Raw genomic sequence first — 27,009 nt, forward strand, 5'->3', positions numbered from 1 at the left:
AAACAAAATAACCTGTAAGATTAGAAACTGCCTCACCCTTTCGAGCAGCGCAGGCCTGGATCTGAGATTTTAGGGGTTATTCCTGGTATATCAACTTCCTGCTTGTCACCACACCTACTGACACCGCTTGAGTCTGCAGCTTGCCGGTGATATGAACGAGAGCAAGCGCCGGGGAAAGAAATTGTAAAGCCCTGGCCTGCGACACACTTCTCTCTGTTTGAATGAGGCTGTTGTATGGCGACTGACTGACTTACTCCATATGCTGAAGCTGTATTTCTTCTTCATCTCTTTGGTGGGGGGGGTGAGGGCAGGTAAGAAATGTAACTTTTTTTTTTACTTTCTCAACAAACGGGACATGTTTTTCAGATGTCATCGTAGCATGAACCTATTCAGCCTTTAGCTTAGAAATGCTGATTTGAATTGTTTCCATTTGGGAGTAAAATCTACTGGTTAGATGAACAAGATTGTTTTAAAGTGGGTATAAATATAAAAACAGAATGAGTAATGGTATGTTAGCTCCACTTTGTATAAACATCTCTTGGGTAAGCACAATAATTAGCTGTTACAATTGTTAATTGTGGTGATCTTTTTGCAGCAATAACTTGTAGAATAAATAAGGTTTTCAAAGTCTATGAATTTTATAAGTGTATAATTTGGCATTTATTACTACAAACCAGTCCTTTCATGCAGCTCAAGAACAAACCTCTATAACCCTAAGGAAACTACTCCCAGGGCATCTTATTAACAAACAGCTGAAGGCTGCAATCAGCTTGTAATTTTGCACCTCAGTTCTGGCAGGAAAAACACCTGCATTTTGTGAGCTTAAAAAGAAAGAAATATTTTGATAAATACTCAGGGATATTTCAGCAATCTCAAGGCTTCCCAGGAGCCCGAGGTCTTTTGCATGATGTGTTTGATAAATACACGCTAGAAGTTATAATCTGACACACCTTCCCTCACAATATCTCTTAAAGCTTTTTACCGTATCCCTGGTTTTACAGAAGGGGAAACTAAGGCACGGGGAGAGAAATGACCTGCCCAAGGTCAGCAGAAGAGCTGGAAATTGAATCTAGGTCTCATGAGTCCTAGTCTGGGTCCCGACCCACTAGGCTATACAGCCTCCTACTAAGTTAATATGTGGATGCTGTAGGATAATAGAAAATGGTATGTCTAATGTATGCTATAAAAACGCCAACACTAAACACAGTATTATGGCCTTAGGATTTGTCTACGCAATTAATTTGTTTGCAGCAAGCTGGGGTGTGACTGCCCAGCACTATGTTGTTGCAGACTGCTGTCTTGCTGACACACATTTGCCGTTTGTTAATGTGCTTCGATCTAGTCCCCTTCCAAAGAGAGCTAGATCGACGTACAGTAACAAACTGTTGATGTGTGTCGGAAAGGGCTGTCCACGGGCAGGGTTGGGTGGGGTAGATAAACCCACCGGCTTGCTGTGATTTAAATGTGTGCGCACATAAGCCCTTAAGGAGAGATTAGGGGACCGCAGAAATTCCCTTTGGACGCACAGAGGTTTTTTGTGTGCCAGCGCGCAGCATTGAAACCAAACGGCCGCCCCTCTTGGCTGTACCTGTGCGTGTGAAAAGAGATCCCTGGGGAGGTTTAAAAACGTAATTACCCTTCCTCAAGAATGTGGATGTGGGCACGGTCAGAGCATGTCTCAGCCTGGGTTTTTGGCATTGTACATACAGTTAAATCCTGAGGAGCTATAAACTACGTTGGCGAAATGGTATTGTAACTTGCAAAGCCATGTCCAAAGCAAGCAGGTTAAGGGCTCCCTGGATCTGTCAGCGTTTACAGCAAAATAGTTGTCACTCGCTGGCTCTCCGCTGTCACCTTTCCTCACGTGGTTCAGTCTCGAGTGCAGAGCAGCCTTCCCACGACGGTCCCGAAAGGCTCCGCAAGCCTGCAGCATTAATCTGACGGTACGGCGCACGGGGGCACAATTCTAGCAGTCGTGGAATGGCTACTTGCGAGGCTTTCCCTGTGCCTGGAGGAGCACGCAGGATCTGATCTGTAACAGACGCCAGCTGGCCCGGAGGCTGATGCAGCTTCGATTGAGGGCTGGTGACTGCGGTGCGTGGCACAGTGCTTGCCTGAGCAAGTCTGAGCGCTGGCTCCGGGTGGGGGCGAATCAAGTTAAGCAATAGGCGTAGTGCTCTGCGCTGGCAGCCACTCGCAGGCCCAGCGCCTGTCTGATCCCTTCCCGCTGTGGGGAGGATGATGGTAACAATAAGAAATAAAACTGTATGTATTTGTATTGGGGTAGCAGCTGGAGGCACGACCGATGCCCCTTTGTGTTAGGCACTATCCTGAGAAGCGTGACTCCCCCCCAAGAGCTCACGGCAGTGGTGGGCAGCCTGCGGCCCACCAGGGCAAGCTGCTAGCCGGCCACCAGACATTTTGCTGACATTGACCATCCAGAGGCCTGGCCTCCTGCAGCTCCCAGTGGCTGCGGTTCACCGTTCCCCGACGATGGGAGCTGTGGGGAGCAGCAGGCCACCCTGGCAGATATGAATTTGAGGGGCTAATGCGGGCGTCTCGGGGGAAGGAGTCATTGGCAAAGCTTCCCAAGTGGTGCAGGGCCCGAGAAGACTCACGTGGTAGCAGGGCCGGCCCCCAACATTTTGGCACCTGCGGCAGGGAGCTCAAATGACGCCCCCATGCCCCCTCGCTTGGGCCAAAACTTTGAAAGGTCTCGATTCTCTGGGTCCTAGGGGCGCCCCCCCCCCCAGTCTGGCACCTGAGGCGGCCGCCTCAGTTGGCCTCATGGTAAGGCCGGCCCTGCATGGTAGATTCTGATCTCGCTTCTTCTTCCTGGGAACTGAATTTCATAACTGAACAGTCTTACTTGTCTAGCTGCCTCGTAAGGATCCTGCCAACAGGATCCGCTGTTAGACTCCGCTGACAGTATCAGCAACAGGACTCAGGCTCCCCAAAGGGATGTACTCAGCCACGCCCCTCAGTTACAACCTTGTTCGCTCTGAGGTGCCGCCTGTAGATTTTTCACTAGCAAATAAACCCAGGTGCCAAAGGCGTTCCCTCGAGGCTCACCGCCATAGTCCAAAGGGGAAGAATTCCTTAGGGCCTGTGGGACCTCCCTTAGGAGCAGTAAGTGTGGTGGAAGTGATTGGTCAGATCCGATGAAGCACTTCAGCGTTTCTGGTAGGGTTTTGTTAAGTCTCTCTACGAGGCCGCCTGTCTGGGAATGGTACTTTGGATTTGCTCTTCAAAAGAGCGCACAACTCTCACACCAATTGCAAGCTGGTCCCTGGGTAGGCTGGTCTCCCTGGGCAATTATGGTTGCGTTTGCTGTGTGAAGGGGAAGAGCCTCCAAATACCACGACACACAATCAAGAGCTGCCAAGATGTACAGGTACCTGGAGACGCTCTTCTCTAGGGCTTGTCTCCATCCCTAGTCACTCAAAGAGTGTCTTGATCAGCGGGAAAGGGACCGGGGAGCCTCTGGAGTACAGCTGCCATGTGGGGCAGGAGGAGCAGCGTTTCCTCCCTTCCTGGTGTGGGCCAGGGACGTCACGTGTGAGTTGCCTCTCTGGTTGGCTACATTGGTAGCTGTGTTCTCGTTTCCCCAGCCTGCTAGTCTCGCACCCCTCCCCTCCCAAAGGTGGTTGCAAATGCCTCCGGGTCATCACTCACTAATTAGGGCTGTGCCCACTCGTGCCTCCCCTGAATTTGGCCCACAGTCTCCCTAGCAGCAGGTCCAGACCTGAGCAAGGAAGCCGTTAATATGGCTGTCAGACAGAGGTGCTGAGTGTGCTTACCGGCTGGCGTGTCCTTGTAATGACATGCAAGGCGCACGGCTTGTGAGGGCTCTGACTTGTCCATCCTAGATGGGGAGGCATTCAGGTGCCACAGTGGGGATGGGCACAGTGCAGAGGACATAGAAGAACGGCCCCACTGGGTCAGACCAATGGTCCAGCTGGCCCAGTGTTCTGTCTCCCAACTATGGCCAACGCCAGGCGCTTCAGAGGGAGGGACCAGAGCGGGACCACACACAGAGCTAGAGGCAGTGGAAAGGTGCTGGCCAGATGTGTGACATGCAGGTGCAGGCTGAGACTTTCATCCTAATGCTGCAGATACAGCTGAGTTCCCTGGATGCCCCAGTAGATGCTGAGGGGAAAAGGAGGGAAACGCGTGACCCGAAGGGAGGGAATTCATGGTGAAAATCCTTCAGTCTTGCTTGGGCTGATGAGGAAAAAAGCAGAGAGATGTTTAATGCCGCTAATGTGACTAATAACGACCTGCCATCCCCCGTTTTCAGGCGCGGAAGAAGCATGCCCGGCATTTACAGGTCTGGGCATAAGCAGCGCTTTGATTGGCACAGACTTGAGAGTGAAGCTAATGCTGTACACGAGACAAAACCAGGACTGCGCTGAAACGCTCACGTCAACCGGCTCCAAGTATCTGAACGTGACCAAGAAAACCATCCTCATTGTGCATGGCTACCGACCCACAGGCTCTCCCCCCGTCTGGATACAAGAAACAGTGCAGCTTTTGCTCTCTGCGGAAGACATCAACATCATCATTGTGGACTGGAACCGCGGGGCTACCACTCTGCTCTATCACAGGGCTTCTAGCAACACTAAGAAAGTGGCTGAATTCTTGAAGACAGTTATAGACCAGATGGTGGTAAGTTAGATGTTTACAATCATTGTGACGGAGCTAACAGAGTAAAGGAAGGATTTAATACAACAGAGTCTGAGGGAAAGCCAATTGATCTTTAAAGAGATGAAGTAATAATTGTAAACTGAAAGATATGTAGTGCCAAAATCGTTACTGTGACTTTGCATGTTAACATTTGACAGAATTATTCAGTTTAAACTTGGAGTAACAATATTTGTAAAATAGTAATAGAAATGTAGCTGTGTTAGTCTGGTGTAGCTGAAGCAAAATACAGGACTATGTAGCACTTTAAAGACTAACAAGATGGTTTATTAGGTGATGAGCTTTCGTGGGCCAGACCCACTTCGTCAGATCAAATAGTGGAAGAAAATAGTCACAACCATATATACCAAAGGATACAATTTAAAAAAAATGAACACACATGAAAAGGACAAATCAAATTTCAGAACAGAAGGGGGATGGGGGGGAGGTGAATGTCTGTGGGCTAATGATATTAGAGGTGATAATTGGGGAAGCTATCTTTGTAATGGGTAAGATAACTAGATCCTTTGTTTAGACTCAGATATAGAGTGTCGAATTTTAGCATGAATGACACCTCTAAGTTAGAAATGTCATTCTTGATGTTTTTCTGTTTCTTGTATAAAATACTTATCAGGTGTTATAAAGGACTGAAAGTGAACAATCCATTAAGATCAACATACTGTACTGACTACAGTGAAAGACTCTGCCTCACACTATCCACGAAATTAAGGAATCACCTGGTTGTGACTATTCTTCCACTATTTGATCTGAGGAAGTGGGTCTGGCCCACGAAAGCTCATCATCTAATAAACCATCTTGTTAGTCTTTAAAGTGCTACATAGTCCAATATTTGTAAAAAACCTCTAATCTGAAGCACCCTGATTTCTGTATGCAGAACTCTAAGGATTTGCTTTCAAGTGCCTCAGAAATCAGATTTGCAGGGGCACACTAGACTGCTGGATGTTCGACAGTGTGTCTAGACTACAGGGTTTTGTTGACAAAAGTTCACTTTTGTCAACAAAACTATACCTTCGTCTAGACTACCACCGAGTTCTGTCGACATAACATCAACAGATCTCAGCAGTTTTGTCGACGGCGGTAAACCTCATTCTACGAGGAATAACACCTTTTGTTGACAGATTTCTGTCGACAGAAGGTGCTATTGCATCTACACTGTCCTTTGCGTCTACACTCTCATGTCCACAAAGCGGCTTGCTTTGTCGACAGAACTGGATGTAGTCTAGACGCTCTTTGTCGACAGAAGCTTTGTCAACAGCATCTGCCGACAAAACCTCTGTCGACAAAAGCCTGTCGTCTAGACATACCCTTAGAGTTTGGGGGCACCCCACTACTATTCCCTAAACTACAAGTCCCAAAAGTTAGGGGGCATCTGAAAGTACTGATTTGGACATCTGAAAGTACAGATTTGGTTGAAACCACTTCAGAAATGGCTCCCTGGGAGACTGAATTTTAGTTCAGTTCACATCCGGGGATGAATGGTTTTAAATGTGAAGCTACTAACTTGGATGGCAGAGGAAATACAAATGAGATGATTGTAAGGACCTAAACACTAAATTACATGCACTTAAGTGGTCTCTCCACATAAAGAGGATGCTGAATGTTTTGGGTACGTGGGATGTGAAGGTGTCCCACGGGGGCTATGTCGACATTCTGAAGGTTTGGCAACAAAAGTGCTGTTGACATGTAAAAGTCACCAAGGCTATGTCTACACTGCAAGGTTTTTGCACAAAACCCCTTGGAGCATCCACACCTCAAATGCACTTTTACGCAAGTAAATCAACTGTAAAACGGCAGAAGAGCGGGCTTTTTCCTGCGTAGGTAAACCTCCTTTTACAAGGCATAACTCCTTTTAGCGCTACAGCTATTGCACAAAAAGGCAAGTGTGGATGCTCCAGAGGGGTTTCTTGTGCAAGAAATCCCTACGGAAAAAAGCACAGGTGCTCTGAAGGCCATTCTGTGAATGGTTATCAGAGCTTTCTTGGACAAGAGCGTCCATGCAGTGTGGACAATGTGCTCTTGTGCAAGAAGTTTTTGCGCAAAAACTCCTGCGCAAAAGGCTTCTTGCGCAAGAAGCATGTAGTGTAGCCATAGCACTAAAGTGAAAACCAGTCAAACCAGTTTTTCTGCTTCCCACTGTCGACAACTCATGGCCACATGGCTAGAACCCTGCGGACAGACAGAGCAAAGCACTGTGGGTAAGCATCCCACAGTGCAGTGTTGTGGGAAGGCAGAGCTGATCCCTGCACTTCTTGGGATTCCCTCCTAGCTCCGTGAACTCTCTGTGCTGAGGAATGTCAAAGCAGCACAGCTTTTTCTCCAGTCCTCCTCCTGCAGCAGCAGAACAGGAGCACTCCAATGGTTTGTTTTTTGTTTGTTCCCCAAACGGAGCAGCTCACTCAGTTGTCAGATACTTCCTGGGGCTTTGACTGGGGTGGGGCCACATGTCTGCAGAGCAGCAGAGATCACAAAACACTGAGTAGAGCCATCAGGCCAAGCATTGTGGGATACTGGGGGAAGGCAGTTCTCTCAACAAAACAAACAGCAGAGTCCACATTGGTTCTTTGTCAACAATAAAGGGAGGGGAAAAGACAAAAGTCTCTCGCAGGGGTGGAAGTTTTTTGACGCCAAAACTGGGTGTTTTTCCCGAAAAAAGTCACAGTGCAATGTAAATGCTCTCACTGTTTTGTTGCCAAAAGGCAGGTTTTGGCGCCAAAACTTGCCAGTGTAGACAAGGCCTGAGCTACACTTCCCCTGCAAATAGGAGATAGCCTCATACTAGTTACAATGACACCGGTGACTCAGTCAGGCTTATCCATACCCAACAGGTTCCCTGCCCTCTCACTACCCACATAATGCGTTATTGGCTTCTGAACAGTCTTTTTTCCGATGAAACATCAGGGTCCCAACAGAGCGAGTGAAAAAACATGAATGAAAATGTGATTTTACTTTGTTTAAAGTGATTTTACATTCTTAAGATTGTTTCAGTCTCATTGATTTCACTTGGCTGGTACCCGGTGACTGGGAACATGGGCGGGATCATTGAAGAACATGTGCCAAAAGTGTACAGGGCAGGAAATGGAGGACCAGACCTGAGCTCCTGTGACATATTGCATAGGTTAGTTAATAGTTGCAGGAAGCCATGGGCTTCAGCAGCTTGCCTTAGGGTCTTTGAATTAGCCAATGAATGTCTCAAACCACATGCTGGCAATTGAGGTATATTATTAATTAGGTAGCAGCCACTGCACTCATCACCGTTCCCCTGCATAATCACTGCCCCATGGAAACCTAGTCCCGGCCCTGAAATGATTCACGGAGGGGCATTGAGCAAGTGATACCCAACGGGTGAATGGGGGCTCATTTCAGTGGAATCTGCACTGGGCATTATGTCTCAAGAGACCCCTCCATTTGTGTTGGGAAAGACTAGAGAAGTCCTGACAAGTAAAATTAGACCAGGCTATTTAATTACCTCTGGAACCACCTGGGTGGTTTTCCCCCCTCTTGATGTTTCTTACATGTTTAACGTTCCTGTAACCTATGATCATGGGCATTTTTTAAATTGCAGGCCGACGGAGCATCGCTCGACTCTGTTTATATGATAGGAATTAGTCTTGGAGCGCATATCGCTGGGTTTGTGGGACAGATGTATGATGGCAAACTTGGGAGAATCACAGGTAAGCCCCTCTCCCAATCTCTGTGCTCTGCCTTGGGCAAATCACTTCTGTCCTCTGCCTCAGTTTGCCTATATGCTGAATAATACTTTCCATAGTGAGCTCCTGGGAATGCTGTGAAGGTTAGTGAGCGAGTGCCGGGCCTATGTTCTGAACACACAGAAAGCACAACTTTACTGCTGGGCCTTATGCAACAGCATCAGGTGCAAGGACGCTACTCGGAGATGCTGAGTAATTTCTGCTGAGCTGTGCCCAGAGTCCTAGGGGAGCCAATGGAGGTTACTCAGTTAGAGCCAAACTGCAAAGCATGGGGAAGCCATTTCCTAAACAGGTGAATATTCCAATACTTAGATTTACCAAGCCAGCACAAAATAGCCTCTGAGTCTTATCTTTGTATGTTATGTTTCTACAATACCTCACTAGTTACCCAGAAGCCAGCAACACACCCCAACCATAGACCTCTGCCCATACACCCAACTCACATAAAGTTCTACCAGTCCCAAGAGATTGGACACTTGACCTCCCAGGTCAGTTTCAGATCTTACTCCACACACACACCCCTACAGCCAATTCTTATTAACTAAACTCTATTAAAAAGAAAAGAGAGCGAGCGAGTACTGGCTCAAAGATCAACGGACACACAAGACAGGAGCACAGTTCTGAGAGCAGCTTCACAGTAACGTTGAGGAGCTTTGTAGTTGCAAAGCGTCCTTACAGGAGTAGTCTATAGGGGTGTGTCTAGACTACATGCCTCCTTCGACGGAGGCATGTAGATTAGCCAGATCGGAAGAGGGAAATGAAGCCGCGATTAAAATAATCGCGGCTTCATTTAAATTTAAATGGCTGCCCCGATCTGCCGATCAGCTGTTTGTCGGCAGATCGGGGCAGTCTGGACGCGATGCCCCGACAAAGAAGCCTTTCTTCATCGGCACAGGTAAGCCTCGTGAAACCAGGCTTACCTGTGCCGACGAAGAAAGGCTTCTTTGTCGGGGCATCGCGTCCAGACTGCCCCGATCTGCCGACAAACAGCTGATCGGCAGATCGGGGCAGCCATTTAAATTTAAATGAAGCCGCGATTATTTTAATCGCGGCTTCATTTCCCTCTTCCGATCTGGCTAATCTACATGCCTCCGTCGAAGGAGGCATGTAGTCTAGACACACCCTAGGTTATAGGCCTGTGTCTGTGTTCAGCCCCCTGACAATACAGGCAGTCCCCGGGTTACATGGATCCGACTTACATCGGATCCCTACTTACAAATGGGGTGAGGCAACCCCGCACTAGCTGCTTCCCCCCAGCAGACCAGGGAGACGTGAAGCTAGCGCCCCTCCCCCCCCAGCAGACCAGGGAGACGCGGAGCGGCTTTTCTCAGCAGACACCTCAGCTTGAGAATAAAGGACTGAGGGAAGTGAGGTGTGGGAGAATAAAACTGAGCTCTGGAGAAATGTTTGGCTAGAGTTTCCCCTACAGTATGTACCATTCCGACTTACATACAAATTCAACTTAAGAACAAACCTACAGTCCCTATCTTGTACATAACCCGGGGACTGCCTGTACACATGCAAACCAACACACACATTACCTCCCAGTAAGTCCCCGAAAGCTGGATTGGGGTCATTTGTCCAGCAGGAGGCTTAACCCTTTCTAGGCCAGGTGTCACACTAGCCCCCAGAGCAGACGTGCTGAGCCCTCAGCTACGTGCCAGGAAAAGTAGAAGCCTGGGCACCCTCTGAAGCAGAAGAAACTCCGAGTAGGGACAGCGCGCTCTTGAGGGGGATCCCTGGCAACCTATGCTCAGCACGAGGGGCCTCAAATGGAGGTTTCTCTTTTGTGCTTCACTAGGACGGAGGGAAAACTCTCCCCGTGTGCGTGTTCTCAGGCCCACCCCGGTATGTGAGCGCGCTGTGCCCGGTGGGATGGGAGGCGGGCACTGCCCATTCCCAGGGATAGATACCGAGAATCATTGAAACAATCATGCCAAGCTCCTCACTTTGCATTTCAGGTCTTGACCCCGCAGGTCCCTTATTTAACGGGAAGCCCCTGGAGGAAAGGCTAGACCCTACTGATGCCCAGTTTGTGGACGTCATTCATTCTGATATTGACGGTAAGACTTCATTTCTTCCCTCCCTGCATTTCATTAGAGGGACGCCCGGGAACTGACCTGGACAGCAGGATGGAGAAGGCTATGGGGGACAATACCTGGGCACCTCTCTCGTTGCCTGGAGCTCTGTGCCTGTGCGGGGCTGTGACCTAACTCCGATCATCGGGTGAGGCCAGGCTGGGAGAGGGGTCCTGTTCTGCACAGCTCAGAAAGTGGGTCACTGTTCACTCAAGAGCTATCCCTGCTAGGTTCTTGATCTAAGGGGATGGATCTCATCAGAGGGCTGTGACTGGTAGCCCGGGGGCATGGCCCATAGCAAGGGAACACTGTGACATCCCAGTCTGTAGAAGGAATCCATGTGCTTTGCTGGCCGGGAAGGAGAGGAGCTACGGTCCCTGGAGCGGTAGGGCAGAGTGGTCCCTGTGGAGTAGCACTTCAAAACCAGCTCTGGCCAGGGCTAGATGGGCGACTGCTGCTTGCAGTGGGCACAGATCACTCGGAGCTGGAGATAGGAACTGAAACAGCAAAGCCAATCACACCAACTTGAAGCCATCACATCCCTTGTAACCTGCCCTGTGATCGTCACCTGGGAGGCACCATGTAGCTTTGCATGATGCTGCTTCCCTTTGCTCTTCTCCTCAGGCCAGGAACACTTGCACCAGGTGAGTCTGTATCCTGGCCACCGCCCTGGACTTTGACCCGTTCTTCCCCGGCTGCCTCCAGCCACCCTCTGTCCCCCCTCGGTCCCTCCTCTGCTGTAATCTGCACTCCTACGTGTGATTCCTCCCTGCTGTGGCACTCTCCTCCCCCCCACTCGCGATCCGCCTGCCAGACCCCAGCAGCTCACGCTAATGGCCAGGTCTCACTTTTACAACAGCCGCACCCCGGCTCTCGCAGACATTCACCCGCTCCGTACTCATTATCCACCTCCTGGAACAGATCAAGACCTGGCCCATCTGTGTGTCGAGGGGACAATCCACTCCCGGATCGTCTCCTTCTGCATGGAGAAGAGTCATCAGTCTCTAGAAGGGGCTCTGTGAAGTGGTTTTCACCATACAGAGGGTTTGCAGTTTAATTCAATGGCGCTCAGTCTCCCCTCACTCTACAGATTGTTCCAGCAGCTGTCTGAGAGTCCAGGGGCTACCCTTGGATAAGGCATGAAGACAGCCCAGGGTTAACACTGTCAGGACCATCCATTTATCTTCTTGAAGGCCCAGCAAACTTATTCCCTAAAAATGCCACAAAATGAGACATTTAACTTAGATTTTTCCCTCCCATGGTTTCTCTGCAGGAGAAGCCACCATGGGCACAGATACACCCCATGCACGTGTCTTATGGTGGGCATTGTGGGTGTGTCTAGACTACAGGGTTTTGTCGACAAAAGTGGACTTTTGTCGACAAAACTATACCTGCGTCCACACTGCCTTCGAGTTATGTTGACATAACGTCGACAAAACTCAGCAGTTTTGTCGACGTCTGTAAACCTCATTCTACGAGGAATAACGGGGCTGCCGACAAAGGGCTTTGATGTCGGCAGGGGAGCGTCCAGACTAGCGCGCTGAGCGGACAAACAGCTGATCAGCTGTTTGTCGGCTCAGCACGGCAGCCATGTAAATTTAAATGAAGCCGCGATCATTTAAATCACCGCTTCATTTCCCTTTGCCTATAACCCTAATCTACATGGTTCCGTCGACGGAGCCATGTAATTTAGACACAGCCTATGTGTCGACAAAGCTTCTGTCGACAAAACCCTGTAGTCTAGACATACCCTTAATGTCATAGCTGGGCTACGACAACAGGGGTTTTTAGTTCAATGATGCATAAATAGATTAAGGAAGCTAAATCTCTTGCACAGATGATCCATCCAATGCTAAAAGAATCCACGTTGCTATTTGTTCCTAATTCTTCATTTGAAATTCCTTTTTCCTGGCACTTTATTAATTTTTCTAAAAATGATATTTTCTTTTGTTAGCACTAGGCTACAGAGACGCTTTAGGACACATAGACTTCTATGCCAATGGGGGAACCGACCAGCCAGGCTGTCCGCAAACGATATTTTCTGGTAATGAAATACACTTTTATACCCTCCTCTTGGGGTCTTTTATTCTGCATTTGTATATATTGTGTTTTAAAACTCTGTAAGTCACCTCGAATATTTTAAATAGAGAGGCAGGGTAAAAATATTTTCAAATAAATCAATAAAAATAAACTTTGCATTGGGGAAATGAGGACAAAATGGTTTCAAACAATCACCAAAGAAGTGGAGGTGATGGTGGGGAAAAAACCTTCACTGAGAGGAAAAAAACAATCACAACCAACTTTTTGAAAGACAACCCAAAGTCAGATCCCCCGCTGTTGTATCATGGGGTAGCTGCACCGAAGTCCAGGGAGCCACACCAATTTGTCCCAGAGGAGGTCTGAGCCACAATCTTCTGCTGCTCCATCCTTGATTTTCTGCTCTCTGCCAAGTGAGCCAAGGGGATCAGAATTTGTTGTGGAGCAAATTCACCTATTTCCACGAATCTGCATGCAAAAGCTCAGTGATCACGTTTATCCTCAGAGCTTGTAGAAACATTTAGAGAAGGTGGGATTTTTATATAATATCTGGCTCAAATCTAGTGTAAGAACCTAAGTGGGACTAGAACCAGTGTAGAAAACAAGTAACGGTGCAATGGAGATGCCAACACTGAAGACATAATGCTTGTCTTGGCAATGAAAGGCAGCATGGAGCTCAAAGTCACTTCCCCTGTGTGCGCTTTGGTTCTCCCGCCTCTCCCCACTGTCTAGAAAGGGAAATCCTGTCTTACTAATCTATTAGGGTATGTCTACACTACCCTCCTAGTTCGAACTAGGAGGGTAATGTAGGCATACCGCACTTGCAAATGAAGCCCGGGATTTGAATTTCCCGGGCTTCATTTGCATAAGCGGGGAGCCGTCATTTTTTAATCCCCGCTGGTTCGAACCCCGTGTAGCGCGGCTACACGGGGCTCGAACTAGGTAGTTCGGACTAGGATTCCTATTCCGAACTACCTAGTTCGAGCCCCGTGTAGCCGCGCTACACGGGGTTCGAACCAGCGGGGATTTAAAAATGGCGGCTCCCCGCTTATGCAAATGAAGCCCAGGAAATTCAAATCCCGGGCTTCATTTGCAAGTGCGGTATGCCTACATTACCCCGCTAGTTCGAACTAGCGGGGTAGTGTAGACATACCCTTAGAGTTCTTTGAAGGGGTTAACAAACATGCGGACAAGGGGGATCCCATAGATATAGTATACTTGGATTTTCAGAAAGCCTTTGACAAGGTCCCTCACCAAAGGCTCTTGTGTAAATTACATGGCCATGGGATAAGAAGGAAGGTCCTTTCTTGGATTGAGAACTGGTTAAAAGACAGGAAACAAAGGGTAGGAATAAATGGTAAATTTTCAGATTGGAGAGGGGTAACTAGTGGTGTCCCCCAAGGGTCAGTCCTGGGACCAATCCTTTTCAACTTATTCATAAATGATCTGGAGAAAGGGGTAAGCAGTGAGGCAGTAAAGTTTGCAGATGATACCAAACTGTTTAGGATAGTCAAGGGTATGTCTACACTACCACCCTAGTTCGAACTAGGGTGGTTAATGTAGTCATACGAACTTGCAAATGAAGCCCGGGATTTGAACTTCCCGGGCTTCATTTGCATGTTGCCGGGCGCCGCCATTTTTAAATGTCCGCTAGTGCGGACTCCGTGCCCGCGGCTACACGTGGCACAAACTAGATAGTTTGGACTAGGCTTCCTATTTCGAACTATCTGTACGCCCCGTTCCACCCACAGGAAATTGGCTTTGCTCTGGCCCTTCTCCCACAGCCTCAGACCTTCTGCTTGGCCGCTGTAGGTCTTTAACAGAACTTCCTTACTCACCAGCATGCCGAATTGGAGAGGGGGTGTTCTGAGCAGGTGTCAGTACATCGCTACGGGTTCCAGCACAGTCCATGCAATCAGGTGCTTCTGTAAGAACTTTTAACAGGAATGCGCCACTGATGTGACCACCCTCGGCGAAGAACTTGGTGACTAATTCACGAGGTGGAGCAGAAGCCATAGTTGTGCATACCCGCAGGGGCTCTGCAGTGCTAAGCTGAGGCTAGTCTTCCCGTAGCCAGGTATCGCTTGATGGGACACATGGAACCGCTAGTGTCTGGTGAGTAGGAAGGTGCCATTTGATGGGGATTGTAAACGTACCCACACTCTGGGCCTGGTCTCATGGAAGTCCGTTGCGTAGAGTCTGAGCCCCCGTAGCGTGGTAGGAACAGGTATGTCCCGGTTGACAGCCAGGAAGTGGTGAGGGCTAATCTATGTGCAGCCCAGGAGCAGTGTGGGATACGCAGTGTGTGCTTCCATCTGGTGGACAGTGCGAGATGCACAAGCGGCGCTGGTTCTGAGTTTCTTGCTTTCCAAGATGTGATCCTCTTCAGCAAGTTGCTGGGCAGGGTTTGACGTGGCCCCGTGAACCTCTCGTGTTAAGAATGGACGCTGTTACAGTCCCTGAACAGGGTTGTGTCTCCTGTTTTGCTGTCGCACTGGCATTGTGCCTGCCACGCACACATTTCTAATGAAAATATCCCTTCTCTTTGTGTCAACAAGGATCGCAGTATTTTAAATGCGACCATCAGAGGTCTGTTTTCCTGTACCTGGCATCCTTGAGAAAGAGCTGCAACATCACCGCGTACCCCTGTGATACATACCGCGATTACAGGAATGGCAAGTGCGCCAGCTGCGAGGCTTTCCAGCCCATGCCATGCCCTGTCCTGGGTAAGAATGATCTCGTGTCCAGTGTGGAGCTGTGTATCGGAGATGGCTTTTAACAATCCACAGGGCTCACACTGCTGTCTGTCATACTGTACCCTGCTTCTTCCCCGGAACATGTAACAAACATTCCAGTGCCTGTAGCCAAAGGGCTCATGAGACAGAGCTATTTGCAAAGTCCCATAACAAATACAATCTCTGCTTCCTTTGGGAGGGGAGTGAGATGACACCATTTCACATCTGGAGAGGTAGATATAAATCCTAGCTTACATTAACGTGAAAATAGATTGAATGGCTTCAGCTAGTCTTTGTACATTCCCATATCAGCTGCCGCACAGGGCAGCAAAGCTGGACCTCTGTACTTCAGGAGTTGGAGCAGCTGAATCAAGAATTTGGTGATTTGGGAAGGGAGGGGCGAGCAGAATTCATGTACCCTTGGGGAGCTGCATAGTGGAATAAGCGCATGGTGCTGTTAAGTATTGGAGTACTTCTAGGAGGCATTCAGCATCTTAAACACTTAGGCTGCGGCTAGACTGGCATGATTTTGAGGAAATGCTTTTAACGGAAAAGTCTTTCTGCTAAAAGTATTGCTGCAAAAGAGCGTCTAGATTGGCATGGGTCCTTTGCGCAAAAAGTGCTTTTGCGCAAAAGCATCCGTGGCCAGTCTAGACGCGATTTTGTGCAAGAAAGCCCCGATTGCCATTTTTGCCATCAGGGCTTTTTTGCGCAAAACAGTTCTTCCCTGTCTACACTGGCCCTCTTACACAAAAACATTTGCACAAGAGGGCTTTTTCCCGAGCGGGAGCGTCGTGTATTTGTGCAAGAACACTGACAATCTTACATGAGATCGTCAGTGTTCTTGCACAAATTCAAGCGGCCAGTGTAGACAGCTGGCAAGTTTTTGCGCAAAAGAGGCTGCTTTTGCGCAAAATCTTGCCAGTCTAGACGCACTCTTAGGCTATGTCTACACTGGCGGCTTATTGTGCAAGAACATCCTGCGCAAGGGTTCTTGCGCAAGAAAACGTCCACCGTGCCATGTGCGAGCTGTGCTTTTGTGCAAGAGCATCCATGGCAGTGTGGACGCTCTCTTGCACAAGAAAGCTCTGATGGCCATTTTAGCCATAGGGCTTTCTTGTGCACGAAATCCCTGCTGAGCGTCCACACTGCCCTCTTGCACAAGAGCTCCAGCGCAAGAGGGCTTACACCTGTTGGAAAAGAGCGTAGCTCTTGAGCAAGGAGCCCTCTCTTACCACGCCGTACTGTACATTTCCTTGCGCAAGAGCGGGTGGGCAGTGTAGACGCTCTACGGATTCTTGCGCAAGAACGGCCTTACTTGCGCAATGACCCGCCTGAGTAGACATAGCCTTAGGGCTTGTCTGTTCTACGAGAAGATCGACCCTCCGGAGGTCAATCTTCTAATGTTCGTGAAGATCCGTTAATTCGAACTGAGAGGGTACTCCCATCAGCATTGGTAGTCCTGCTCCTCATGAGGAGCAAGGGAAACCAATGGGAGCATTTGCTCCCGCTGTGTGGATGGCATGAAAACTTGATTTAAGCTACACTGACTCTACGTAATTAATGTAGCTGGAGCTGCGTATCTTAAGTTGACTTTCCCCTTTGGTGTAGACCAGGCCTCTGGACTTCAACAGGAGCAGCTGAATGCTCTGCACTTTTGAAAATCAGATCACTTGTTTACTTGTCCAAATATAGATTTAGAAGTGTAACTTTAGCCTCCCACATTAGGAGACCTTGGCTCTAGAAAATATACTCGAGCTCCCAGAAATCAACTTCCAAAGTAAGGGAGATTATTGTTCTACAGAGCAACATTTGTTTTGACAAGAAAGACTAGCTATTAAAAGGATGGCTCTTAAAATATGAGACAAAAAACAGCTATGTGTAGGCCTCATTCCTGGGAGTATGTACACGCTGACTTAGCTTACTCACAGGAGTGCAAAGAGAATAAGGGACCATGTTTATGCTGTGTTTTATCAGTAATTAATTGCAACATTCACCTTGTGACTAAAAAGCAATTTGATCTAAATCCAGCACTAACTTGATTTCTCTTGTCATTTGGTCTTGTGCAATCACCTAATGCTGAATTTTCACACTGTGGTCTACAGGTTACTATGCTGATAAATGGAAAAGCTATTTAACGCTAAAGAATCCCCCCGTGACTAAAGTGTTTTTTGATACATCGGAGGAAAAACCATTCTGCCGTGAGTGATTAACATTCCTTCAACATTGCACTGAAGATTCTGCCAGCAACAGCATTGACACTGCAAGCAGAACAGTCAATTCGCTGTCATTGCATCTCACAGCATGATAGGACGGCTTGTAGTTGCTGGATAAAAGATTTTCCATTTGCACTATCATCTCTCTGCTCCAAAATGGCAGGTTGGCACCTTGGCAATCTTTCCCTGTCCGCTAAACCAGGGCTGGGCAAAATACAGCCCGACCGCCAAGCCACCAGCTCCGGCACACAGACCTCTCTGCCTGGGACCCTCAGGGATGCAGCTGCCTTGGTTTAAAATGCAATCTGTGCGGCAATCTACTCTGTAGGGAAAGGGAGGCTTTGTGTGATCTCCCTGCCCCCAGCCCAATCCTCAGCTCCTAGTGGCTGGAAACAACTGCCAATAGGAACTGATCCCAGCCAATGTCTCAGCTCCTATTGGCTGGAAACCACCAGCCAATAGGAGCTGAGAGATTGACCTGGGGGATGGGGGCAGTGCAAGCCTCTTCCCCCTCCTGGAGCTGAGGGAACAGCCTGCAGTTTTCAGTGGCCGGGGACTGCAGCAGGCGGGGAGCCCAGCTTGCCTTGGGAAAATTGCAGGCCGGGTAAGTGCTTCCCAGCCAAAGCCTACCTCTGGTACCCCTGCCCCTCCAGCACCCCAACTCTCTCCCCCAGGTCACCATCCAAACCCTCTGCATCCCTCTGCCCCAGGTCACAACTCCTTCGCAGACCCTGTACCTCCTCCTACATGCCTCCCCCAGGCCAGAATCCTCTCCTGCACCCGAACACCCTCCCTGCCCCTGCCCCCCATTCCTCTGCCCCAGCTGACAACCCCCTCCTTCACCCAAACTCCCTCTCAGACCTCACACCCTCTCCTGCACCCCATGCTCCCTTCTGCACCCAACCTCCATCCTAGACCCTGATCTCCTCCACAGAAAAGTGTGGCCCTTGACCACCTTCCAAAATCTTGGCGTGCCCCCCCACCAAAAATTATTGCCCAGCCCGAGCTAAACAAATGCACACAGGGAGAGAGCAGTTTCTGTTAGAACTAGTACATTAGGTGAGATGTGAATAAAGCCTAGGAAAAAACTGTAACTGTCCTGGGGTCCAATCTCGCTATCTTTGAAGTCAATGGTGCATCCCAGTGAGGTGAATTGGGGTGAGATTGAACTCTCGATCCTTAAAGTGACCCGCCAAAAAACCCAGCTCCCAATAGCCACCTTTTTTACAGCTTTATAATGGATGATGAAGCTGTGATAGGTGTTGATTTTTTAAACATTTATTGGCTTACTCCCCCCAGGAGAAATTCGGGTTCTGTGCAGGCTGGCAGGCTCCGTGGGGACCAGTGAGTAGGGAACTCAAGAATCAAGGCAGTAGACGTGGAGCAAACTGGAGAAGGAAAAGGGTTTTTAATAAAACCATTTTAAGCTGTTAGCTTTAACACTTGTGTGACTCAGGTGTTTGTCACTGTGGCGAACAGAGGGCACAGCAATCCCTTGCCTGGTTCAAACCATGGGAAGGAAGTGGGCTGCAGGTGAGCCGCTCCACCCCATAAGATTGTGGTAGGTGCTCTCTGGTACTCCCAAAGGCAGTGCCGCTCTTAAAGGCTCAGTGACTTCTGAAGAAAATATGCTCAGTGTAAGAAGCCAAGAGGTTTTGTCCAACTGCCAGGGATCGCAGAGTCTTTCGTTCCCCTGCCTCGTCGCTTGGAAAGGCTCTGCCACCCAACTCGAGGCGAAATCTGCACAATTCTCATTGCCGTCAGAGTTGCTGTGGTGCAGGAGGTGGTGCTATAGCAGCTGCATAGCTAACAGACGTGAACTGGATGAGAATTGAGTTCAGTGTCCCAAAGTTAAGGGCCTCTTAGTTTTAATGGGAGTAAAAAGTAGCAAAACTCTATTTTAGCCCCTAAAGTGAGTCAGCTGGACAGCAAACCTGCCCAAGGGCAAATCTTCAGGGTGAAACGGAGCCTTTGTAGGGAGATATTTCAGGGCAGAACCACACTTCAAACACAGTCAAAAGAATTCAAGTGTGTTTCCATAAAAACAAGGAAAAAACACTTGGCACCTTCCAAAGACTAGAGCAAGAAACTGTGCGTAGGTAGGGACTGAGGGAGAGACTCCACGTAGCGATACAAAGGGGAAAAATCTGGGCAGGAGGCAGCTTGCGTGCAGGGATGGACAGCGGGAGGAGAGGCTGTAGCCGGCAGGAGAAACGAGTTGAGAAGAATCTGGCACAAAGGAGGGAGGCTTCACTGGCAGGAGTGACAGGCCTTAGGAAAGGGCATTCTGGGAAACAGTAAGTGGCTGAGAAGAAACCAAAGAGCACAGAGGAAAGGACTATGCCAAAGAGTGAAAAACCTGACAATGACTGGAAAGAAAAGGAAGGGTGTGAACGGAGCAGGAAGGTGGGGGAATCTGTCATCATCTTTGTGGCAAATCCCAGAAGGATGTTGTCTCCCTTCCGGCTGAGCATCAACCAGTTCACTCTCTGAATAGGCCCTTGAGGTATTCGGGCTGGAGGTTCAGTCTGTGTCTATTGTTGTCAGTCTCACAACGCCATTAAAACTGTTGGTGGCCACAGAATCACCACCCACATATACAGCCTTTCTTGGCAAACATGATGCATCATTCATTTGTCGTCCATCATAATAACATGTCCACACCAAGAAAGCCACGTGTCCAACCCTACTGAAGTAACTGGAGGCAACATTTGGCCAAGTCCAGGTAGGGCCAAATTTGCCTCCAAATGTGCATAGAATCATAGAACACTAGAACTGGAAGGGACCTTGAGAGGTAATTGAGTCCGATCCCCTGCCCTCACGGCAGGACCAAGCACTGTCTAGAATCATCCCTGATGTCTATCCAACCTGCTCTTAAATATCTCCAGTGATGGAGATTCCACAACCTTCCTTGGCAATTCAGTCCAGTGTTTATCCACCCTGACAGGAAGTTTTTCCTAATGTTCATCCTAAACCTCCCTTGCTGCAACTTAAGTCCAATGCTTCTTGTGCTATCCTCAGAGGCCAAAGAGAACAATTCTTCCTCCCTCCTCCGTGTAACACCCTTTTAGATACTTGAAAACTTCAGTCTTCTCTTTTTTAAACTAAAAAAGCTTAATTCTTTCAATCTTCCCTCATAGGTCATGTTCTCTAGACCTTTAATAATTTTTGTTGCTCTTCTCCAATTTCTCCACATCTTTCTTGAAATGTGGTGCCCAGAACTGGACACAATACGTCAATTGAGGCCTAATCAGAGCAGAGTAGAGCAGAAGAATGACTTCCCGTGTCTTACAACACTCCTGTTAATGCCTCCCAGGATCATGTTTGCCTTTTTTGCATCACACTGTTGATTCATATTTAGCTTGTGGTCCACTATGACCCCTCCTCCCCCCCGATTCCCTTCTGCAGTACATTTGCCACCAACATGCAAGAATCCTTTTGCAAGTTTAATTGGCCACTTTTGTCTGAGCAGCAGAGAAGCTCTGAGCCATTTTGGCTTCAAGGACAACTGAGCAGGTTATCACGGGTGGTGGGATTCAGTATACGCACCCTTGCGATGTGGATGTGTCCACCCCAGAAGGCGAGGAAAGATCCTAAAGTGAATCAAAAAGAAAAGGGAGAGAAAAAGATCAGAGGGCAGGCAGCTGAATAGGGAAAAACATTATAGATTCCAAGGCCAGAAGGGACCATCATGATCATCTACTCTGACCTGTAATTGCACAAGGCTCCAAATGATCCCTAGAGCAAAGCCTTGAGCAGCCAGAGACTGCATGGTGGCTGGGCAGTGCAGCAGGAGAGGAACTGGCTAGTTGAGATGAGTCCAGTTAAATGCCCAGTGGGAAATGGAGACAAGTAAGCATGTCAAGGGGAAAATAAATGAAGCAAATGAGGAGAGGCAAGGAGATGAAAAGCAGGCGGGAGACTGCAAACTGAAAGTGAAAAGAAGCAATACAAGCAAGACACAAAGGTCAGATAAATGGGAGAAAAACATGCTCTCTGGGCAGCTCAACTTCCAGCCCAGAGCATGGCCTCAGGAAAGCAAAAGAAATAAGTTGACTCTAATTGTACTCTCTCGCTCTCCCTTGCAGTTTATCATTACTTTGCGGATATTATTACCTGGAACAAAAATATTAGAAGAGGCTTCCTCATAATTAAACTCACAGATCAAGCTGGAAACACTGCCCAGTCCACAGTCAATCAGTAAGTCCTACTGGATTCAAGATCCAAAATTCTTGCCAAGCCGTTTAGGCCAATCAATGTCTGGTTCTGGCCAAAGGCAAGCACACAAGCATTGTAGGTTGCTTGCACTTCAAGAGATAAATCCCGTGTAGGCCTGCCAGTGGGGTGGGGGGGGGGGAGAACAAAGGGGGCAACTGTTTGTTCAAGAACCCCTCCTAAATGGTAAGAGCTCAGACCACCAAACTGGTATGAAGCTTCCTCATTATCATAACTTAAACCAAAGAAGGGTTGGTTTGTGTCAGGAAAATGGGATGTTCTGGGAATGGGATTGCTTCTCACAGAACCATACAGAAAAGTGACAATCACCAGGCAAGTGAAAGGGGCTGGCTGAGGGGCATGCCCCCTACCCATCCAGGACTGCCCCATCCCTGCGCTTCCCACCCCTAGGAGCTCTTTAGGGAGAGCAGGGGGCTGTAGCTTCCCCCCCCCCCCCCCCCCACACACACAAGGAGACTCATAACCACCATATTGAAGAGATGGAATCACCAGGCAGGTGAAAGGGGCTGGCTGGGGTCACCGCACCATCTGAGACTGCCCAGCCCCAAGCCTCTCACCCCTCCTGGCGCCCTTTAGGAAGGGGGGGGCTGAAGCCTCCCCATTCATACTGGAACATTGCTGGCTGCTCCCCTTTGTCAAGGAAAGAGGAGGAAGTGCAGAGTTTGCTGCATTCCTCACTCTCTCTGGGGAGCAGACAAATCTGGACCCGCCCCAGCGGTCCCATGAATCTCTCAGTAGATCTGGATCGATATGTGAAGTATGGTTCCATGTGTATATTTATTACTGATACACTGAAAGGTCTAAACAGGTTCCTGTGAAGCCTCAGTATAAAATGGATCATGTTGCCAAAAGTCATTAGGTCACATCCATCCCTTAACGAAACGCTATTGACTTTGCTCATTTGCCATGATATGCTTTATTACTTTCCATTGGCTTGTGTCAGCTCATCCCTATACTATGGAGGCATGTGCTGCAACTACCTAGAAACAGATACAAGAAACCAAATGAAGGTTCTTGAACATGCCATGCTCAGAATGTTCTGATTAGCAGATCTAAGTCAGAAATACAACCCTTTTAACACAAATGTTGTATTTAACATGTGTTATACAACATACATGGCTTCTGGTCAATACATGTTTAAACCATGATTGGATTTAATCTATGACTTTGAGTTCAGGTTCAAGGCAGAGTCAGAGTTCACATTGTACCTTGGAGTCCGATTCAATGGCACTAACACCTTGGCTGTGTCTACACTGGCATGAATTTCCAGAAATGCTTAAAACAGAATAGTTTTCGTTATAAGTATTTCCGGAAAAAGAGTGTCTACATTGGCAGGCTGCTTTTCCGGAAAAGCCCTTTTTCCGGAAAAGCATCCGTGGCCAATGTAGACGCGCTTTTCCGGAAAAGAGCCCCGATTGTCATTTTCGCGATCGGGGCTTTTTTCCGGAAAAGACTACTGGGCTATCTACACTGGCCCTTTTCCGGAACAGTGTTCCGGAATAAGGACTTATGCCCGAGCGGGAACAGCGTAGCTTTTCCGGAATAGCGGCTGATTTTGTACAGTAGAGCATCGTTGCTTTTCCGGAAATTCAAGAGCCAGTGTAGACAGCTCGCAGCTTATTCTGGAAAAGCGGCTGATTTTCCGGAATAAGTGGCCCAGTGTAGACACAGCCCTTGTGAGCTGTTTTAACTAGATTTCAGTCCAAGGTGTCAGAAATCAAGTCCTTCCCAATATTTTCACACTCTTGAATGATGAAAATCGCACCCTTCTCATGAAATTTTTCCCATCTCTGAACAAGACCAGGAAAGAAGGCACCTCAGGGGTTTGATGGCAACTGGGTACCAAAAGCGTGAGAACAGGTTTGGATCTGGGGATCAAAAGCCACAGACTGCTCTCAGAAAAATCAGCAGGAATTCCAGAGACTGGCACTTCTCCCTAGCCACCCTTATGAATATATATTACACAGAATTTAATCAAAGTGTGATTTGCTTTTTAGTGAGTATGTTCTAAATTGTCTGCTTTCTGCTTAGCGAAGTTGCAACTTTCCAACCGTACAGCCAAGCTAGTTTGTTAGCTGGATTTGACCAGGATTTTGAAAATATTGCAAGAATTTCTTTGGCATTTTCCACGGGGAATGTAGTAGGCCCAAAGCACAAACTCAGGATCCTCCAAATGAAGTTACGGTCAATTACAAATCCAGAAAGGTAAGTAGATTAAGTTTAGATTACTAACAATCTCCATACTTGCAATTTAAATGCTTTTAAAGGTTTCAGGGGGATTAAAAATTATTGCATGTATATTTTGAGGGACAATTTTGCCCTTAATTCCATGCATGCAACTCCCACTGTAGTCACAGATAATTTTGCATCCTGAGAACAGAAATTGATTTGTTTTCACTGAAATGTGTAATTTGGGTCTGTATGACTGAATGTGCAATTTCTATTCAATCAAAACTCCTTTTGATTAAAAGATTTAAAGAAGGGTGTGGGAAAGAAGTACAGGCCCTTTATGCAGTTACAAGGATGTTGCCTAAGATTTAAAACTGAAAATAAATCTGACAAATAAATACAAAGATGCAATTAATGTACCCCGGAACTGGTAAACCCGCATTGTCAATAGCTACCACACAGCTTCTGCAGTTCTCTTATATTCCAAATGAAAGAGAAAAAAGTTAGCACTCTAGGCCAGGGCTACTCAACTGTGGAAGCTCCGGGGGCCACAATGATACTCTCTGCACATGCTGAGGGCCACAACTTAAGTGTGGTTGCATATACATGCAAATATATATGCAAATAGCTTCCTTCACGGGCATGAATAAAGATTAAGGCGAGACTACACAACATACAGGCCCCATTTAAGTCAATTCTGCTATTAATAAAATGCAATATTTACCCAATTTCCACCCATATGACGGCACTTTTATAATGAACAATGACAGTCCAGGAATTTAACTACTAAAATGCATCTCAACAGAAGACCACTATACTGCCTACTTTTTTGTTCTGGTTCCCACCCGCAGGCTGCGCATTGAGCCCCATGTAAACCCAAACTGCACCACGGGCTGCAAACAAACGGGCCACGTGTTGAGTAGCCCTGCTCTACGCTATCACTGAAAGGGAACTGTTAGTGCTGGTTATATAACAGTGCCCCATGCAGAGTTTATCGGTCTGCATCTGCTGCAAAATGTGCATGCAAGAAATCTTTTAATGACTCACTTTTCCCTCCGTTGGCTTGTGGCGACTCCTTGGTCAGTAGGTTTCTCCCTTGTCTGACTGTGATAGATACATCTTCTGACTGAACATGATTTCTGAGCAAGCTGAAGCCTCAAGATGCCCCTTGGCACATCTTTGAGAGGCAGAGGGGTTTTGTCTTTGGGACAGTCTGTGTGAAATTTCCTGGGCAACAGGCACTGGATCATCTACTTGTGTTAAAAACAAGGCTTATTAATAGTAGAGAGAAAATGGCAGTAAAATAAAAGGAATGAAAGACATGTTTAGATTTCTCATAAATTCTGTTAGTTCAGACACTTTGGGCTTAGCTACAGAATAATAAAAGGAAGATTTATTCTGTGTTTAATGAGCCAGGTCTCTTCTCTACAACGTTCGATTTCCACACTGCCCGTGATACCGCTTCACTTGAGTGTCTCAGATCTCGTCACTCTCTGCTTTTCAAGTCCATATCTAGTCCTTTGAGGTACCCTGTTTACCATGAGCCTCTCACCTCAGCTTTCACCTAGGAAATGGCTACTTTCTGCCTAGAGAAGACTTTCCCAGATGATGAAGTCCATGCAGACCGGGTCAATCTGCTGCTATCACTTTCTTTTATCATGAAGGCAGGCAAGAGACTGTTCCGCTGCAGAAAAAAAAATCATACAACATCTGGTTTAAATAGTCCTGCTCTCTACAGCATAGGGAGGAAGCTACCCCACCTCACCTAGCAGCTCCTTTTCCTCTTGCACATATTATGGACAACTCCTTCTATAGAAGTCCCTAACGGGCTGTAAGTTGACACATGAATGAAGAAAAGAGTAAAGCTTGTTGTTAGTCTCTAAGGCAGGTGTGAAAAACCTTGGGCCCAGATGCAGCCCCCGGCTTGCCTATATCCAGCCTCTGAGGCTCAGCGATTCCCCCCCACACACACACTTTGGGGAGCCCATGCTGTCACTCTAGCCCCCCAGATGGAGCATACAAAATCTACCAGCCTGGGCCCACCTTGGGGCTCTGGTGTGTGCAAGGGGAATGTGAGAAGTGTCTTTTTCCTTCTCAGTCAGGGGCTTCTCACTTTTGTGCAGCCCTCGACTGATTTTTCTGTGAGTCAGTGGCCCCTAATCTCAAAAAGGTTCCCCACCTCCGCTCTAAGGTACTACAGGACTACTCGTTTTTTTCTATCAATGACTCTTCTTGTTTGTTCTCTTTATGCAGACCACAGCTGTGCAGGTATGACCTTGTATTGCTGGAAAACACTGAAACCACCTTCAAACCTGTTCCATGTCAAAACATAGGATGACCCAGCTGTATGCCTCTTATCCCGACAATGGCACGTTTCACAGATTGTGTAGAAATAAGGGACTTATGGTCCAGTGTCTTCACCTTTTGTCACCCAGTCAAACTACAGTGCAATTCCCCATGCTCCCCAGGTGTGCTGCTGCCTATCCAGCGACTCTCATGTGCAATTAGGGTGGTGTAGTATTAAAAAAAATGTTTTACACTCACAGTACCTTCCATTCAAGGAGCTCAAAGTGCCTCCCAAATGTACTCTATTGTACAGCAAGGACATTGCAGGAGATTACTGTTTTCAGCTTATAAACTAGCCATCTCCATTTTGACTAGGAAATGACTGGCTATAAAACAATGATCTAAAATTATTTATTTTTTAAACAAAGATGTATTTTTATGGCCAATAAAGCTTTGCCCCAGGCCAACTGAGCACAGTGGTGATGTTATTTTCAGACAGTACTTTTGGCTTATTAATTTCTTATAAGAGTTCTGGTATTTTATGATTAAATTACCATTCTGAGTAGCTATCAGAATGGGACTTCTCCTTCCACTAAAAGCTATGATTTGCTGCATATGAACACCTAATAAAAGTTAAAGCTAAATAGCTGGCATTATATGTAGTAATTGTCACTTTCGTTCTGATAGAAGCAACTTAGAACGAAGTGAAACATTCCATTTTACATAAAACAAGTTTTCAAGTTTGTGGTTTTGGTTGTTAGGATTTTATACCAATTTGCTGGGGAAAAAAAAGTTTATTTAAAACAGTGATATCAAGCAAGGAATCTTAAAATCAACAGTG

General features: G+C 47.5%; 1 protein-coding gene across 2 annotated transcripts; it reads left to right on the forward strand.

Moving 5' to 3' along the window:
• On the forward strand, nucleotides 1-26,660 carry LIPH (lipase H). 2 transcript variants are annotated; one of them, XM_006123702.4, is made up of 10 exons: nucleotides 4-311; nucleotides 4,301-4,668; nucleotides 8,267-8,375; nucleotides 10,373-10,474; nucleotides 12,444-12,533; nucleotides 15,085-15,252; nucleotides 17,367-17,462; nucleotides 21,566-21,677; nucleotides 23,745-23,918; nucleotides 26,136-26,660. In XM_006123702.4, exons 1-10 carry the CDS (start codon nucleotides 260-262, stop codon nucleotides 26,218-26,220), a joined length of 1,356 nt encoding a protein of 451 aa, XP_006123764.2. In that variant the 5' UTR covers nucleotides 4-259; the 3' UTR covers nucleotides 26,221-26,660. The 2 variants fall into 2 exon arrangements, with proteins under 2 accessions (XP_025040780.2, XP_006123764.2); XM_025184995.2 differs by lacking the exon at nucleotides 26,136-26,660 and having other exon boundaries at nucleotides 1-311; nucleotides 23,750-23,912.
• Nucleotides 26,661-27,009: the final 349 nt, after the last annotated feature.

The sequence above is a fragment of the Pelodiscus sinensis genome, chromosome 10 (genome assembly GCF_049634645.1).
Source record: "Pelodiscus sinensis isolate JC-2024 chromosome 10, ASM4963464v1, whole genome shotgun sequence".
In the NCBI taxonomy this organism is placed as follows: domain Eukaryota; kingdom Metazoa; phylum Chordata; order Testudines; family Trionychidae; genus Pelodiscus; species Pelodiscus sinensis.